The 16,186-nt window shown below is 33.3% G+C and overlaps 1 protein-coding gene across 5 annotated transcripts; it reads left to right on the top strand.

Annotated features, from left to right (window-relative positions):
- The first annotated feature begins 4,740 nt into the window (after nt 1-4,740).
- LOC114191522 (histone-lysine N-methyltransferase EZA1-like) lies at nt 4,741-15,782 on the top strand. 5 transcript variants are annotated; one of them, XM_028080737.1, is made up of 17 exons: nt 4,741-4,959; nt 5,397-5,498; nt 5,852-6,117; nt 6,303-6,464; nt 6,751-6,835; nt 6,972-7,124; nt 7,205-7,255; nt 7,337-7,408; nt 7,760-8,388; nt 9,433-9,586; nt 10,229-10,443; nt 10,753-10,884; nt 14,361-14,448; nt 14,564-14,611; nt 14,697-14,825; nt 14,995-15,072; nt 15,177-15,782. In XM_028080737.1, the coding sequence occupies exons 1-17, from the start codon at nt 4,918-4,920 to the stop codon at nt 15,366-15,368; spliced, it is 2,598 nt and encodes an 865-aa protein (XP_027936538.1). In that variant the 5' UTR covers nt 4,741-4,917; the 3' UTR covers nt 15,369-15,782. The 5 variants fall into 5 exon arrangements, with proteins under 5 accessions (XP_027936538.1, XP_027936537.1, XP_027936536.1 ...); XM_028080736.1 differs by having other exon boundaries at nt 4,742-4,956; nt 10,223-10,443; XM_028080735.1 differs by having other exon boundaries at nt 4,743-4,959; nt 7,208-7,255; nt 10,223-10,443.
- Nucleotides 15,783-16,186: the final 404 nt, after the last annotated feature.

Below are 16,186 nucleotides of genomic sequence, written 5' to 3'. Positions count from 1 at the left end.
TGAAAGCGGGTTAAATGAAAAGAAAACAATAAATTAACAAAAACATAAATTTAAATCTTTATAACATACAAATGAAAATCATTTGAAAAGCATTATTATAGTTTCGTTCCTTGGATATATAAATTAACATTTTATTTTATTCATAAGTAAAACAGATACAAATAGTCTACTTTTTAAAAATAAGAGAATATTTTAGTTAAAAAATAATAACAAAATATAATATTTTTTATACAATAATATTTGTTAATAAAATTCAAGCCGTCATATGACCGACTTCAATCCAACTTTTAGATTCAAATTTTAGGTAGCTTTGTGGACATTTTATATATATATATATATATATATATATATATATATATATATATATATATATATATATATATATATATATATATATATATATATATATATATATATATAAATTTTAGTGTTGGATTAGACATTGTGGAGTTTTTTTTCAATGTAGTACATAGAATTTTAATATTAACAAATTATAATCAAGGTCTTAATTTATTAAAACATTTTGATGGTTAATTATTCATATCGTCCATGTGTATAGTTTTTGGACAATAGTAAAATTATACAAGATTTTCGGGTGTAGGGATCAAATACCTACTATCAAAACTTGAATTATCCTTTAATCTTTACTATCTCCGTTTTAGACTCAAATTTTATGTAGCTTTGTGGACATATTATATATATATATATATATATATATATATATATATATATATATATATAAATTTTAGTGTTGGGTTAGACATTGTGGAGTTTTTTTTCAATGTAGTACATAGGATTTTCACATTAACAAATTATAATCAAGGTCCCAATTTATTAAAACATTTTGATGGTTAATTATTCATATCGTCCACGTGTATAGTTTTTGGACCATGGTAAAATTATACAAGATTTTCGGGTGTAGGGACCAAATACCTACTATCAAGACTTGAATTATCCTTTAATCTTTACTATCTCCGTTCTCTTCAATTAAGTCGTCAAATCCTTCGTTCAATACAATCTTTCTCCTCCTCTGGTTGGTCATGCTGGCGATTGGTGTACCTGTCTAACAGGCTCTGATGCTTAAGTTAGCTAAGACCGATCGGTAAGTATTAGTAACTGTTGTAATAAATGCGAGTTAAAGATTCTTATCAACCTATCTTAGGCCTCTATTTATAGTTTTCGGTGTGGGCCTATGATTAGGGTTTCTTAATCATGACCCAATTGCTTTTTAAACTTGATTACTGACTTGTATTATCTTAATTTATTTCTAACTTACTGATCCAGGTTTTGGCATGGCCGCCCGACCGAGGGTCGTGCGGTCTGACGAGTGTCCTTATGGGTGAGGGTCTCCATGGAAATGGAGACAAAGTTCAACTGGAACTGAAGGCGGAGGGAGTGTTTAGCCCGTCTGGCCGACGGGTAACCGATTTAGCGTTTCAAAGTTGAGACTCCGGAGGTATTGTTACATCAGCGTCCAAGGTGAGGTTTGCCTGTAGCGGGTGGCCTGCGACCGCTTGACCTTGATCAGGCTCTTGGTTCGTTTGGCCGATTGGCCGAAGGGCCACACAGTACAGTTAGACTTCAAACAATAAGTGTGGTATAATAAATATCGTGGAGTTTTTTTTTTCTTTCAATGTAATACATAGGATTTTCACATTAACAAAATATAATCAAGGTCCCAATTTATAAAAACATTTTGATGGTTAATCATTCCTATGGTGCACGTGTACAGTTTTTGGACAATGGTAAAATTATACAAGATTTTTATAAATGGAGAGTGATAATGTCAAATGAGTGTAGAAGTGTGTTAAAGTATATTTTCTCATCAATTTTCTATACTAAGAGAACTATTACTAAGTTGCCATCGTGTAGTAAATACATGTTTTGATATCTGATAACTGTTCGATACTTCTGTTTCAATTTTTATTTTAATCGAGTTCTTCAAAATAATTTTTTAAGCTAGGAAATTTTATCAATATCTTTATATTATTTCTTATCAATTTACTGAAAGAACTTAGTGTGCTCTTGTATCACCTTTATTTTTCATTCAAATAATCCATCATCATTAATTACTCTTTTCTCGATTTATTTTTATATGAATAACACTTACACATTTGTATTTCTCTTTGTCCTTAAAAAGATAAACTTCTGGGCTTAACGATTAAATTATAAGATTTGCACACCTAGGCATTGATCATCTACAATGTCACCACTTGTTTTAATCTGTCTTTCCGATAATCACCTGAAATTGTTTATAAGTGTGGTTTTCTTCAGAAATTTTGCATCTTCAACAGGCTCAACACATTTATTTCTTTTGTCTTTTCAAATCTTGTCATCTTTTTTTCTACACCTTGACCAATTGTTTTTAAGTTCTTAAAATGTATTTCTGATTGAAAGTGGATCATATCAAATAAATGAACTTTTTGTGAAAATTTACTTTCAATGAAGTTTGACACTTTTTCACCATCATCATAATCTAAAAAGATCTTAATATTTTTAAGGTTTAATTATGCCTTTGGTCCCCATTTTGGAGTCAAAATCTTAAAATAGTACCCAAATTTTTAAAAGTCTCAAAATGGTCCCCTTTTTTGTTGAAACGTCTCACGTTTGCCCTTCCCGTTACGCCGTTAGAGGGAGTGACACGTGTCAGTTCCTCGATTTTTTGAATTTTTTTTTATTTTTAATTTTTTTTTGAATTTTTTTAAAAAATCAAAAAATTGCCACGTGTCAAGCTGTTATCGTGCCACGTGGCAGTGAGAGTGACACGTGTCAGTATTACGCCACGTGTCATTTTGTTAGTCTCAATTTGGTCCCTTTATTTTAATTTATCTCAATTTAGTCCCAATTTTTATAAAAATTAGCAATTTTATCCCCCTTCAAATTGAAACAAAATTTAATTTTATATAAATGTTATACAAATATTTTATTAAATTTGATATTTGTATTCAAATTGATATTTTTATTATATATTTTTAACATAGCTAAGTTTAGTTAAAATTATGTTTCACATTCAACTTTACTTAAAATTGTTTTAAAATTTTAAATTTATATGTGTTTTATTGTAACATGAACTAGGTAATTTATGAATTTTTTCTATTAACATTATTTTCTATTAACAACTTTTAAACCATTTTAAATAAAGTTCAATGTAAAATATTAATTAAATGAACTTAATTTGGTTAAAAACATTTACTTGAAATATCAATTTTGATGGAAATATTTGTGTACATTTATACAGAAATTAAATTTGATTTCAATTTGGAGAGGGACAAAATTGCTCATTTTTACAAAAATTGGGACTAAATTGAGACAAATTAAAATAAAGGGACCAAATTGAGACTAAGAAAATGACACGTGGCGTAATATTGACACGTGTCACTATCACTGTCACGTGGCACAATGACAGCTTGACACGTAGCAATTTTTTTAAATTTTTAAAAAAATTCAAAATAAAAAATAAAAAATAAAAAAAATTCAAAAAAAATTAATAAAAAATTCAGAAAACCGAGGAACTGACACGTGACACTCCCTCTAACGGCGTCAACGTTGACTTAACGACAAGGGCAAACGTGAGACATTTCAACAAAAAAGGGGACCATTTTGAGACTTTTAAAAATTTGGGTACCATTTTAAGATTTTGACTCCAAAATGGGAACCAAAGGCATAATTAAACCTATTTTTAACGGTGAAATGAATCAGGGCACGATAAATGTCGGATAGATATGTTAAGTCAATCCCGTCACATAGCACTAAACCATTCTGTCTCCACTAGGGATGGCAAAAATACCCGTGCCCGCAGATATCCACGGATAAAATCCGCGACGGATAGTTACTACCCGCGGGTAGCGGATAACGGGTATTTTAATACCCGGTTATAAACGGGTCGGGTACGGGTATCATACTATCCGTATCCGCGGGTATCCGTTACCCGCAAAAAATTAAAATTAATATTTAATTTATATTTTATTAAGTTAAATTTAATTAAAATTACAAGTAACAGTATATTTTATTATGTCAAATTTAATTATAATTATAATTTAATTTAATTTATATTTTATTTTTATAATTTTATATTAAAAAATTTATAAAATTCATATTTTTTTAAATATTTGCGGGTATCGGGTATCCACGGATACCCGCGGGTTTTAAAAATATCCGCGGATATTTTTTAAGCAGATACCCGGCGGGTAAACGGGCGAGTAACGAGCGGATTTTTTTTAGCGGGTCGGGTACGGGTATCATACTATCCGTGCCCGACCCGACCCGTTGTCATCCCTAGTCTCCACCCTTCCACACCTTTATAATTATTTTTCAGTTCAGAGCACAAAACATAGATGCAACTAATTGTTTGCTCTTCACAGAAAGGAGCATTATAATTAGTGCACCTCTTTCCAAGGCATCTTCATACACAAACTTCTTATTTTGTGATGGTACATGTAAATTATATATTAGATGTAGTATTTATAAATTTAATACCAAAGTTTTAGATTCAAAGTATGTCAAAATAGTTAAATTGAACTCTTAAAAAACCCATCTTTGCATATTGCAATAATACAATTGGAATAATGTACCAACACAATTGACCACAAAAGGTGGATGGATCGGTCCAAATTAAAGGTAATTAACTCCCACAATATCCCACAATATAGGCAATAGCGTAAAATATAACGAAAAAAACAGTAGCAGAAAATAGTAGCGGTGGTGAATAGCGCGTACCTTACCATTTATACGCAACCACCAAAAATTACGTTGCGTTTGTTTCCGCGGTAGGCCATGTAACCAAACGTGTCAAAACTCAGAAGTTGTTACTTTCTTTCTCTTCTTTCTTACACAGCACACACGAGAGTGAGTGAGTCTCTCTTTTTCTTGTTCCACTTCCTTCGATCGACTGACTCCACACCACACGGCACATCATCGATGGTGTCAAAACCTACCGACTCCGTTTCCAAACCTCGAGTAGTTAGTTTCTCTCTCTTTCTTCTATTTAACAATAACTAGATAACTTGCTGTTTAATGCTTCAATTCCTTTTTTCTATTTTGACTCAAAGGAATCGGTGGCGTAACTGCTTTTCAGAATTTGACTATGCCTGTATAGAATTTTGAATTTGACATGATAGTCACGAGCGAACATCATTTAAGAGCTCTCTGTTTCTCTATCTCTCTGTAATTGAATATCACAAGACTTGATTCGGGAGTAGGGCTTTTGGATTGTGCTTAGTCTTCAATGTTGGTTTCTGTTTTGTTGTGGATTTTTCGTTACTGATTAAATGGTCCTTTTGCTTCGTCGAGTGAGAATTGAAATTTTACGCCGCTACTGCATGTAGCGGATTTTGTTTTATGATTTTCTATTTTCTGTACTTTTGAAATGGTAACTTTTTGTTCTGTAATGTCGACAGAAACAACTTGGAGAGGCTGCAAATGATGTATTGGGAACCTTGTCCCTCAAGATAAATCAGTTGAAAAAGCAAATCCAGGCGGAGAGAATTGTATACATTAAAGTAAGATTGAAACGGGTTTAAGCTGCCTTAGCTTTATTCTTCTAGGAAAGAGTCCAGACTTTTATAGTTTGTTGGCTGAGACATAACTTTTTGTTTCTATTTATTCGAGAAGATGACCTTAAACTCTATCTCGTAACATTTGTTATTGTATGCGAATTCGATTGTGTATAAATTTTATTTCAGTTCTTGTTTGACATTCTGACAGAGAGTTAATTTTTCTAATTTGGTTATATTGGTGAGAAGTCTTTGTATGAGCTGCAAGCAGTTTTTCTTTTCATGTTTCTTCGAAAATTTCAATGTTGAGAGGGCTCTTTTTGTACTCATTGCAATCAACCTTAGTTATATTTCTGCAGGAAAAAATTCAGAGCAATGAGAAGAAGCTACAATGTCATACCTCAGGAGTCCTAAAGGCAATATCAACAAGGGGTTCTTCACAGGAGGAAAATAGGAAAACTCCAATTCTTTCTAGAATTGACCGTCCTTTATGTAAATTCAGTGGTTTCTCTCCAGTCTCAGGAGACAAAGACCACAGCAATCAAGATGTATTATCTGCTACAAGTATCAAAATACCATATATTGAAAGATTACCGCCGTATACCTCTTGGATATTTCTGGACAGGTGTTTTAACTTTCAAATAATTAATTTCTCTCCTGATGGGTCTGTTGTGCAATTTTTTTTTTTTCCAAATTGAAACTACCTGCTTTCCATTTTAAAACAGAAACTGAGATTTCAAAATTTATTGATCGGTGAGTACGCAGATTTATAATGTTTTTATGCTATTTTAAATCTTTCACACGCATCAGAAATCAGAGAATGGCGGAAGATCAGTCAGTTGTTGGAAGAAGAAGAATCTACTATGATCAACATGGAAGTGAAGCACTGATATGTAGTGACAGTGAGGAAGAGTTAACAGAACATGAGGAAGAAAAACATGAATTTTCCGAGGCTGAAGACCGTGTAATGTGGTAAGTTAAAATGAATAGGATAGAGCTGTTTAAAGAAGGTCCATTTATTTCTGAAGATTCAATGGAAGTAGAACAATCTTGATTGTAACATTTCTCATTAGCCATATGAATATCATTTAATTGACAAGTAAGATCAATGTTTTGTTGGCGTGCAAATAACTGTTTAAGTGTTCAGGAAACAATACTTTTATTGTGATCGCACAAGAATTTTAATAACATTTATAAACTTTATGAAATGTTCAACGTTTTTCCTTTCTATAATTATTGTCTTTATTTGATTTGCTAGGATGGCATTTGAGGAATATGGGTTAAATGAGGAGGTACTGAATATTGTTAGCGAATTTGTTGGGGGCACCAGTTCAGAAATTCAGGTAATCTTGCATAACTTGTGGAACGAGATTATGCTTCATGGTTGTTAATCTAACTTTAAAAGAAAAACATGCATCTGGTGATTTACATTGAGAAGCAATTTTTATTTCTGGGAGAAATTTTGGAAACAATCTGCAGGAGAGGTACAAAAGTATAAAGGAAAAGAACATTGGTATGTTGGATCAGCATTCGGAAAACCCAGGAGATTATGAATGTATTGGCATCTCTCCAGAGAAAAGCCTGAGTGCTGCATTAGATTCTTTTGATAATCTTTTTTGTCGCCGGTGCCTAGTAAGTACTAAAAGCATGATACTTTTATCATTTTATCATCTCATAGTAAGTGCATCCATTCTTTCTTGCTTTTCATACAGCAGATTTTTGATTGTCGTCTGCATGGCTGTTCTCAACCTTTAGTATATCCTGTAAGTAACTGTATCCTGTGTTATTTTCAACTCAATCCATAGTTTCCTCATCCATAAGACTAATTTGATGGTTTACTTCAGAGTGAAAAGCAGACAGTATGGTGTGATCCTGAAGGTGACAAGAAACCATGCAGTGATCAGTGTTACCTTCAGGTATTTTTCCTTGTCTGAGATACATGTTTGTCAAATTTTGAATTTTTTACTGGTTTTCAATTCTAAAAGATGAAATTAGTCACACCACCCGCTCCCCCGGTATTCAGTTGAACAGGTTTTCATTGACTGTCGACCATTATAAAATAGATATGCTCTGTTGATTTATATTGGAAGTCAATGCAGTCAATTTTTTTGTATGAGGCATGTTGGCTTATTAAGGTGTGCTTTAGACGTAGTATATGGTGACTGATTCTATGCGTGTGTCTGTTTATCTTTTGGTGTCCACTTTTGCACCCAACTTCAATTTAAACTCAAGTGTTTCTTGTATTTGATTGCCATTTCAATTACCAGAAGTTAAATGAAGTCAAAGGTGTGTCAACAGATGCAACTTCTGGGTCTGATCAAAATAAGAGAACTACAACTATGGAAGAGGCAGATGGGATATTGGCACCCTCCACTATAGAGGAACCTGGTAATCAGAGTACAGCACCTTTTGGAACAGAAGTTGATTGTCATGGATCTCTCAATTTAAATGTTCCTATCTCATTAAGTGTGGAAAAACGGAAAGTCACAAATCTGTCAGACACAGCACTTTGTGACTCAACAACCCCTCCTGATGGTTCTCAAAATTCTAATAAAAAACTGAAGACTATCTCAAATGATGTAATTACTGTAAATAGTGATTCTAGCAATAACCTCTTGGGTGCATGTGATGAAAGTAAACATACTATTACTTGTGTAATTTTGGACAAATCTGATAAACATAATTCGAATAAATTAATAGACCCTTCTAGGACTTGCGATACGGATGAGCAGGACAAAAGTATTGGGGATGGACCCAAAGATCCTACAAGTAAGATAGAATTTAAGTTGCCCAGCTCAATGGAAGGGAAAGTTGATGCGATGCCAGGCCTCTCAGATTGGAAACCTCTAGAGAAAGAATTATACTTGAAGGGAGTAGAGATGTTTGGAAGAAATAGGTATGGAGCTTTTCTGTTTCTGTTGAGAAATGCAAGGATGTCACCAAATTTAATTTATAGTGTGTCTATTCACTTTCTCATGTCTAGTATATGTTTCTTTTGCTTGTTTGCACACTGTTTTGTTATGATTTTATTTTATTTCACTTATCACTGTTGTTGTTGTTGTTATGGAAGTTACACTTTTCTTTGCCTTTAAATGCTACAAACCCAACCTCTTGTTTTAACTTCAATTTCAATTAATATTCTGGAAGATGTGAGTAATTACGGAAAATAAAGCTTTTAACTTCGAAAGAGTTTGTAAAATATTTTGTACTTTCATATGTTTTCTACTGAGTGAAATGAGTGTTTTTTGTTTCTTGGAAGTAACATATTGTCTTGCACTCATGTTCTGGAAGAAATCATTGAGCACTTGATCTCTCCCCTCCAGTACCCTCCAAAAATAAAATAATAAAAGTGGGTAGAAATAAAGAGTTCATCTAAATGAGAGGGAACCCACCCTCCACATGCTTGATGGGGTTTGGTGAGGGAAGGGTAATGGAGTGGAGGGGGAAGGGGAGAGCAACAAGTAACTTGAAATGTTACCAAAATGTCATCTTGTACTAGCTTCGCCTGTATCACAAAATTGTATGACCAATTTAGATTAATACCTGTATCCTAGTAGTGGAAATGCTGTACCTCTGAAATAAATAACCTTCCCAATTGTCCGTGGAATTTGATGTATTACACATTATATCCATATAACATATCATGTAGTTATTTGTGAAATAATCTTATTTCTTGTGCTAGTGTTGTGCTCTATTGCAACAGCCCTTTTCATTGTACTATGCAATTAATAATAACTAATGATTTTCTCTGAGCGGCAAGTAATAGCAACCCATTAAGTGCACAATTTGAAAGCTTTGTAGGAAGCTTCTCCAATTGTTACTAATGGTTCTTATGCAAATGAAACTAAAAGCATATTGCATTTTCCTGTCATATACTTTTACTTCATGTTAGTTCTAATTTAATTTTGTGCTCATGTAAAGTGAAACTCGTAATCTGCAGCTGCCTCATAGCAAGGAACTTACTTTCTGGATTAAAGACTTGCATGGAAATAGCTACTTACATGCATGCTGGAGGAGTGTCAATGTCCCACGGGTCTATCATTGCACCTAGTTCAATCATGGATGACAAGGGAAAATTTGATGCAGAGTACACGGTGAGAATTCAAGCTTTCCTGTTTCCATCTTCTTTGCCCTACTACTTTCTTGTGTAGGTTTTGTAATATACCAATAGGTTATATGGCCAATCTTTTTATTTAAAAAATTATATAACCAACATCAATATTTTCTGAAATTTCTTTGCAAATAGGATAATTGGTATCTCAATAGGCTAGTTAGGCATCGAACTTCAAAATATATGAATTATCTTTGATTGAAGGAATTCTTTTGGCTTTCTTATTTGGCTGCCTCATAAATAGGGTGCTTATTTGGCTTTCTTTTGGCTTTTGAGTTGATAAATATTCTTTCTTTATTACCTCTGCCACCATACTTCATTTGTATGATGAGTTCTTTTTTTTTTTTAGATAAAACATCATTTGGCTGCACTTACATTTATTATGAGGGTGCTTATTTGGCTTTCTTTTGGCTTTTGAGTTGATAAATATTCTTTCTTTATTACCTCTGCCACGATACTCCATTGTATGATGAGTTTTTTTTTTTTTTAAATAAAACATCATTTGGCTGCACTTACATGTATTATGCTACTTTTGTTCTGAAAACTTCTACCAACCTTTATGAGCACACTCTACTTTAGATGCCAACTAAATTCCTTCGTATCTGGGTTTTCATGTTAGGACCAGGAGATGCCATCTAGGTCACGATTGCTGAGGAAAAGGGGCAAAACAAGGAAGTTTAAATATTCTTGGAAGTCTACTGGCCACCCATCAATATGGAAAAGAATTGCTGATGGGAAAAACCAATCTTGCAAGCAGTATACGCCATGTGGATGTCAGTCAATGTGTGGAAAGGAATGTACTTGCGTTAATGGTGGAACATGCTGTGAAAAGTATTGCGGGTATTTCACTTTTCATTTAATTATGTAGCTTTTATTAATATAATGGAAGAGAAAATTGCAAGACATCTTGCAAGAAATCTGGATTGATGATCAAATATGGTTTCCCTTGGTTAGCAAACCTTTGAACATAATACAAGAAGCAATCATCTATTTCTGAGGAGCAACAGATGTGAAACTGTCAATATAAAGCTATTTCTTCAAAACTCTTTTTTCAGTGGTTAGGTTCCTATAAAATGCACTTTCAACTTAATGTGTAGTTGTGTTCGTAAATCATGATTTAATATAATAAATTGGCTTTTCTACCTTCAGTTGTTCAAAAAGCTGCAAAAATCGATTCAGAGGATGCCATTGTGCCAAGAGTCAGTGCAGAAGTCGACAATGTCCTTGTTTTGCTGCAGGACGGGAATGTGACCCAGATGTTTGTCGGAATTGCTGGGTTAGGTATTATGGCGATTATTTTTTCTGTGAAATTTATTTTAAGACTGCTAGTTTTTGAATGAACATATCTCCATTCTATTGCTTCACCTGATTAAGAAAGTCATTATTCAAAAAATCACCTGTAATATTTGTGCACCAATAATCCAGTATTTCAGTAGTATCTGCTCAATTTGGTTGTTTCTGTGTATTACACAAACCTTTTGTAAATTTTTCAGTCATATATATTGACTGACTTGAGAAACCAAAGTTACACTCTTGGAATCATTTTTTTTTATATCTGGTTTATATAAATATATTATTATTTTTAGCAAATATTAATTTGTCCCTTTTAAATATAATGAATGTTTGTTTTTCTTATTAATAAATAGCAAGAAAGGATTTTAAAATCCATTAATAATGTGGGTAAATTTGATACATCAGTATCGTTATTTTAAAATTTCAACAAAATCTACTGAAATAATTACTTTTTATTGGTGTGTTGTGATTGTATTAGAAGCGTCTTTTATTAAGGATAAGAGGGCGTATAATTTATTTCCTTATTTAGTTAGGAGTGATTGCTCCAGATTTTTTCATCAAATTACATCTTATTGTAAAACATCACAATACAAAACTAAACATTATTCAAAGTTCTCTTTTCTCTCTTTCTCCTCCCTCTATACCTAATAAATGCCAGCTGTTCTTGGAACTGTCCTTATTACAAATGTAGGAATAATGAGCACATCGTATATAATCAAGAATATCTAGATCAAATATCTATTATTGTAAATGTTTTCATTTATTCCTGTATCACATCTTACTATTAGAGAACATCAAATATCCTCTATTTATGGTCTTGATTACGTCTTTTCAATATAAATAAACATCCCTGTTATCTCAAAAACTATTGTTTTAGCTTAATGTCTCTCTTTCCTATATTCCTATATGTTGGCCTGGTAAACCCAATGTCTACCGAGGATTTTATTTTTGGCAAACCTTTCTCTCAATTGTATTTATTTCATCTTTTCAGTATAAGTAAAACATCCATGCTCTCAGAAACACACACTTTTAACTATGTCTCTCTTTCCTATGGTTTAATAACATGGTATCTTATAACCATGTTGGCTTAGTAGATCCATTGTTTCTTGAGGATTGTTTTGGCGAATCTTTCTCTCAGGTTCACATGCACTGTTCTAGTGCTACCTCCTACAAGTTTCTAGAGACCATTTTTTTTCTTCGGTACACACAAGTTGGGCTTGTGTCGTGCCTAACTATTGAACTATCCAAACATCAAGGCCAACGTGGGACATCCATCCTTGTGCCCTTTCTCACATCTCTCTCCTGTTCCAACAGCCACAACTCCAACTGGTGCATGGCAATGCCTGATGACTGACCAACCTGTGCTCAGGTCACCTCCTCCATACATTCCTTTCCCTGTGGTAGTGGCTCCCTTGGAGTTTGTTTCGTGGTCTAATCTACGTTTCTCTCCTTGGATTATTCTGTTCCAGATTTCAAGGAAAAAACGCGTCTTCCAGCACCTCATCAACTTTCATAACAAGTTCTTCCATGTAGTCACTTTCGCACAATGTCAATCTTCTCTCATCACCATTAGGCGTCTCTTCCATGACCCAGGATGCTTCTACAACCCTTCTTCATATATATCAATGTCGTTTAAGGCCTATTAGAATTCTAATATGGGACCTATCTTCAACGAATAATGTTATAGTGGAGGCTATTTCTGATCTTTCCCCAACACTATCTCCCATATTTAATTCAGTCTCTTCTACACATTTGATGCATAACCTGTCTCACTATACTAACTAAATTTATCATCGTCTTTCACCATACATATATTTGTTTGTCCTTGTTATCATTTGTTCCTATTCCTAATTGTCTAGATAAAGCTTTATCTCACTTAACCTCTCTTAAAGTGGTGACAACGAGTGATTGATGAGATATGTGTTCTTCAAAGTAGATACTTAGGAGTTTGTTCCTGTTCCAATTGGTAAATTAATTGTTGGTGTCGGTGATTTGACATTCCTGAAATGGAAATGGTAAAATTAATTGCTATAAAACTTGTTTTGTTTTGTTGTCAAAGGACGTACACAAATCTATGGCCAAAATTACATTGACACTTTCTTTTCAATTGCCAAAAGGATATCTATTCGACTTCCCTTTTCTTATTCACCATTAGATGTTATCTACTTGACATCAAGAATACATTTCTACATGGTGACTTTGACGAGGAAGTTTATATAGAGCAATCTCTTGGATTTGTTGCTCAAGGCCATATAGGGACTTTTGCATATACAACATACATATCTATCGTATTATATATGTGATGAGGCAATTATGAGAAGGATATTATCCAACTGAAAGACTTCACTTTAACTCATCCTGAGTGTAGTGAGTCCATTTTTAAGTTCTCACTGTCAAGACCTTTTGGAGGGAGCCGTAAGGATACTAAGATATATTAAGAATGTTCATGACAAAGACCTCATTTAAGGGAAATACTTAAATTTTTGGGTATTTTGATGTTGACTTGGCAAGGTCACCAAGCAATAGACGTTCCACTTCAAGGTATTGTGTGGAAAAGTAAGAAACAAAATGTAATAACACCGGATGCACAAGCAAAATATAGGCAATGACCTTTGTCACTTGTGAAAGAGATTATATTTGAAGCTTTGTATGTAACAACTAGGTAGCATTACACAGCCTCTAATCCTGTTTTTCAAGACTAAATATATTGAGGTAGATTGTTATTTCATAAATGAAAATTTAGAGTTTTGGAACAATACCATTAGATTTGTCAATTGTAGTGAATAGCTGGTCGACATATTTATCAAGTCTCTAAGACGCCCTTCGCAGCGAATTGGGCATATATGACTTATATGTTTTAGCTTGAGTAGGACTGTTATAATGTAGAAATAAGGCGCACATCCTATATAATCATGAGTATCTAGATTATATATAAATTATTAGGAATGTCTTTATTTACTCCTTTATCACGTTTTCATTATTAGAGGAGATTAAATATTTTCTATTTGTGGTATTATTCCGTTTTCTAACTGTATATAAAGCATTTATGTTGTCTCAAAATCATACTATTTCAGTTGGATGACTCTCTTTTCTATTGTTTAACTGTCCTAAATTCCTTTAAATTCTTAATGAACTACATTGATTGTAATCATTTACTTCTTAGAACTTTTAGGTGAATTTATCCCTTTTTTAAACAAGTAAAGCAATTCTTGTGCGGAAACAATAGGGTAAATCCTGAACAGATAATTATGCTATTAAATTATTCATCACAGGAACCCATATCCTCCACAAGCCCCACCGCGCCACACCCAAAACTTTAGAAACCATAAATTGATAATTCTCTATTTAGCGAGTATCTTCTAGTTTAAAACCACCGTATTTCCCTTTACTGCTGTTCAAGTAAAAAATTTCTCAGCGGTTTCCCCTTTTGTATGTTACTTTGACTATATGTTCTTTGTAAACAGTTGTGGTGATGGTTCATTAGGGGAGCCACCCCGGCGTGGAGAAGGTCAATGTGGAAATATGAGGCTTCTTTTAAGGCAACAACAGAGAGTAAGTAACTAGGCGTTTAAAATTATCCAGATTTCAATCTCATGTCATGAATCAAACACCATGATGCATAACTCATGCATTTGGGTCTCACTGTTGCTTTATTGGTGTCTGTCAGATTCTCTTGGCAAAGTCTGATGTTGCAGGATGGGGAGCTTTCTTGAAGGTTATTGATAAGATTAACAGATTCGTTTGTTTTCTAAATTCCAACATTAGCTTGTTCACCTTACTAATTGATGATGATATTTCAGAACCCTGTTAACAAAAATGATTATCTAGGAGAGTACACAGGAGAACTGATCTCCCACCGAGAAGCCGATAAGCGTGGGAAAATATATGACCGCGCCAACTCTTCTTTCCTTTTTGACTTGAATGATCAAGTATCTCACATCTTCTACATTTTTCTTTTGTCTTGTATTATTGTTTCATTATATTTTTGTTACTTTTGTCAACATAGTCTTTTCGGTCAAATTTCTTTCATGGCAAGCTATAACAAGTTGGGACTGCAATCTAATTTAGACCTTAAAGCTGCTTTCTGTTTTTTAACAGTACGTTCTTGATGCTTATCGCAAAGGAGACAAGTTAAAATTTGCAAACCACTCGTCAAACCCCAACTGCTACGCAAAGGTGAGACCAGAAACTCTAATTTTAGGATTTTATAGTACACTTTGGACTAAGTTGCCTTATCTCTGAACTATTACAATTGTTGGCCTCGTGTACTTGTGGCACAGGTGATGCTGGTTGCTGGAGATCACCGAGTAGGCATATTTGCCAAGGAACACATAGATGCTAGCGAGGAGCTCTTCTATGATTATCGCTATGGTCCAGATCAAGCACCGCCATGGGCACGTAAACCTGAGGGTTCCAAGAGCGACGAATCAACAGTTTGTCAAGGCAGAGCAAAGAAACACCAGTCTCATTGATGATTCTGGAATCCTGGACCAAGGTCCAGACATACATATTTTTGGTTTCTAATTCCTTATATTCTCTACATAGACAAATTTGTGACATCCCATTAGGTTCGAGATCAACTGTCACAAAAGAAGGAAACAAATAATCGGTTTTACTGATGCTAAATATGCTTAAATTATGGATAGGACAGAGCTAGCTAGGTAATAAAATGGGCAAGAGATGAAGGCATGATGAAGCAGGTTAATGTTGAGGGAACAAGCTGCAAACTAGCCTAGCTGTTGGGAACAAAAGCAATAGAATTTCGTTTCAGGTACTAGGCATGACATTTCAGTCAACTAGTTCTTCGAACTTGGTTTCCCCTTCATTTTACGAGTCATCCAAGATATTTATAAATAGAATAAAGTGCACGAAATGAAAAAGAAATATATTTTAAGTGTTAGGACATTTCCTCTAACAGAAAGAAATATATGGTATTTTGTTTTATTATGTGTTATCATTTTAAAGGAGTTTGGATTTTTTACTCATTTTTCTATATTGTTCCTTTGTTGTGTTTTCAAAATATACTGATAGTCATTAATTTTAAAATATATTTAAATTATCTTTAAAATATAAAAATAGTATATTTTTAATGTTTAGCAGAAGACAGCACACAAAACTCAGTTTAGTAAAGAAACGGAACTCATTTTAAGGATATGATTGGAAAAAATTTACACAATTATAATTTTTTTTTTTATTTATACTTCAATGCAAATATAGTATTTACAAGTTGAAAAACCTTTTTTTTAGGATTTAAATCTTCAATTCAATGTTTACTCATGTCAAAATAATG

This window comes from Vigna unguiculata, chromosome 7, assembly GCF_004118075.2.
Source record: "Vigna unguiculata cultivar IT97K-499-35 chromosome 7, ASM411807v1, whole genome shotgun sequence".
In the NCBI taxonomy this organism is placed as follows: Eukaryota; Viridiplantae; Streptophyta; class Magnoliopsida; order Fabales; family Fabaceae; genus Vigna; species Vigna unguiculata.
Note: the sequence above shows the minus strand (reverse complement) of the source record. Positions and strands in the feature narration are given on the sequence as shown.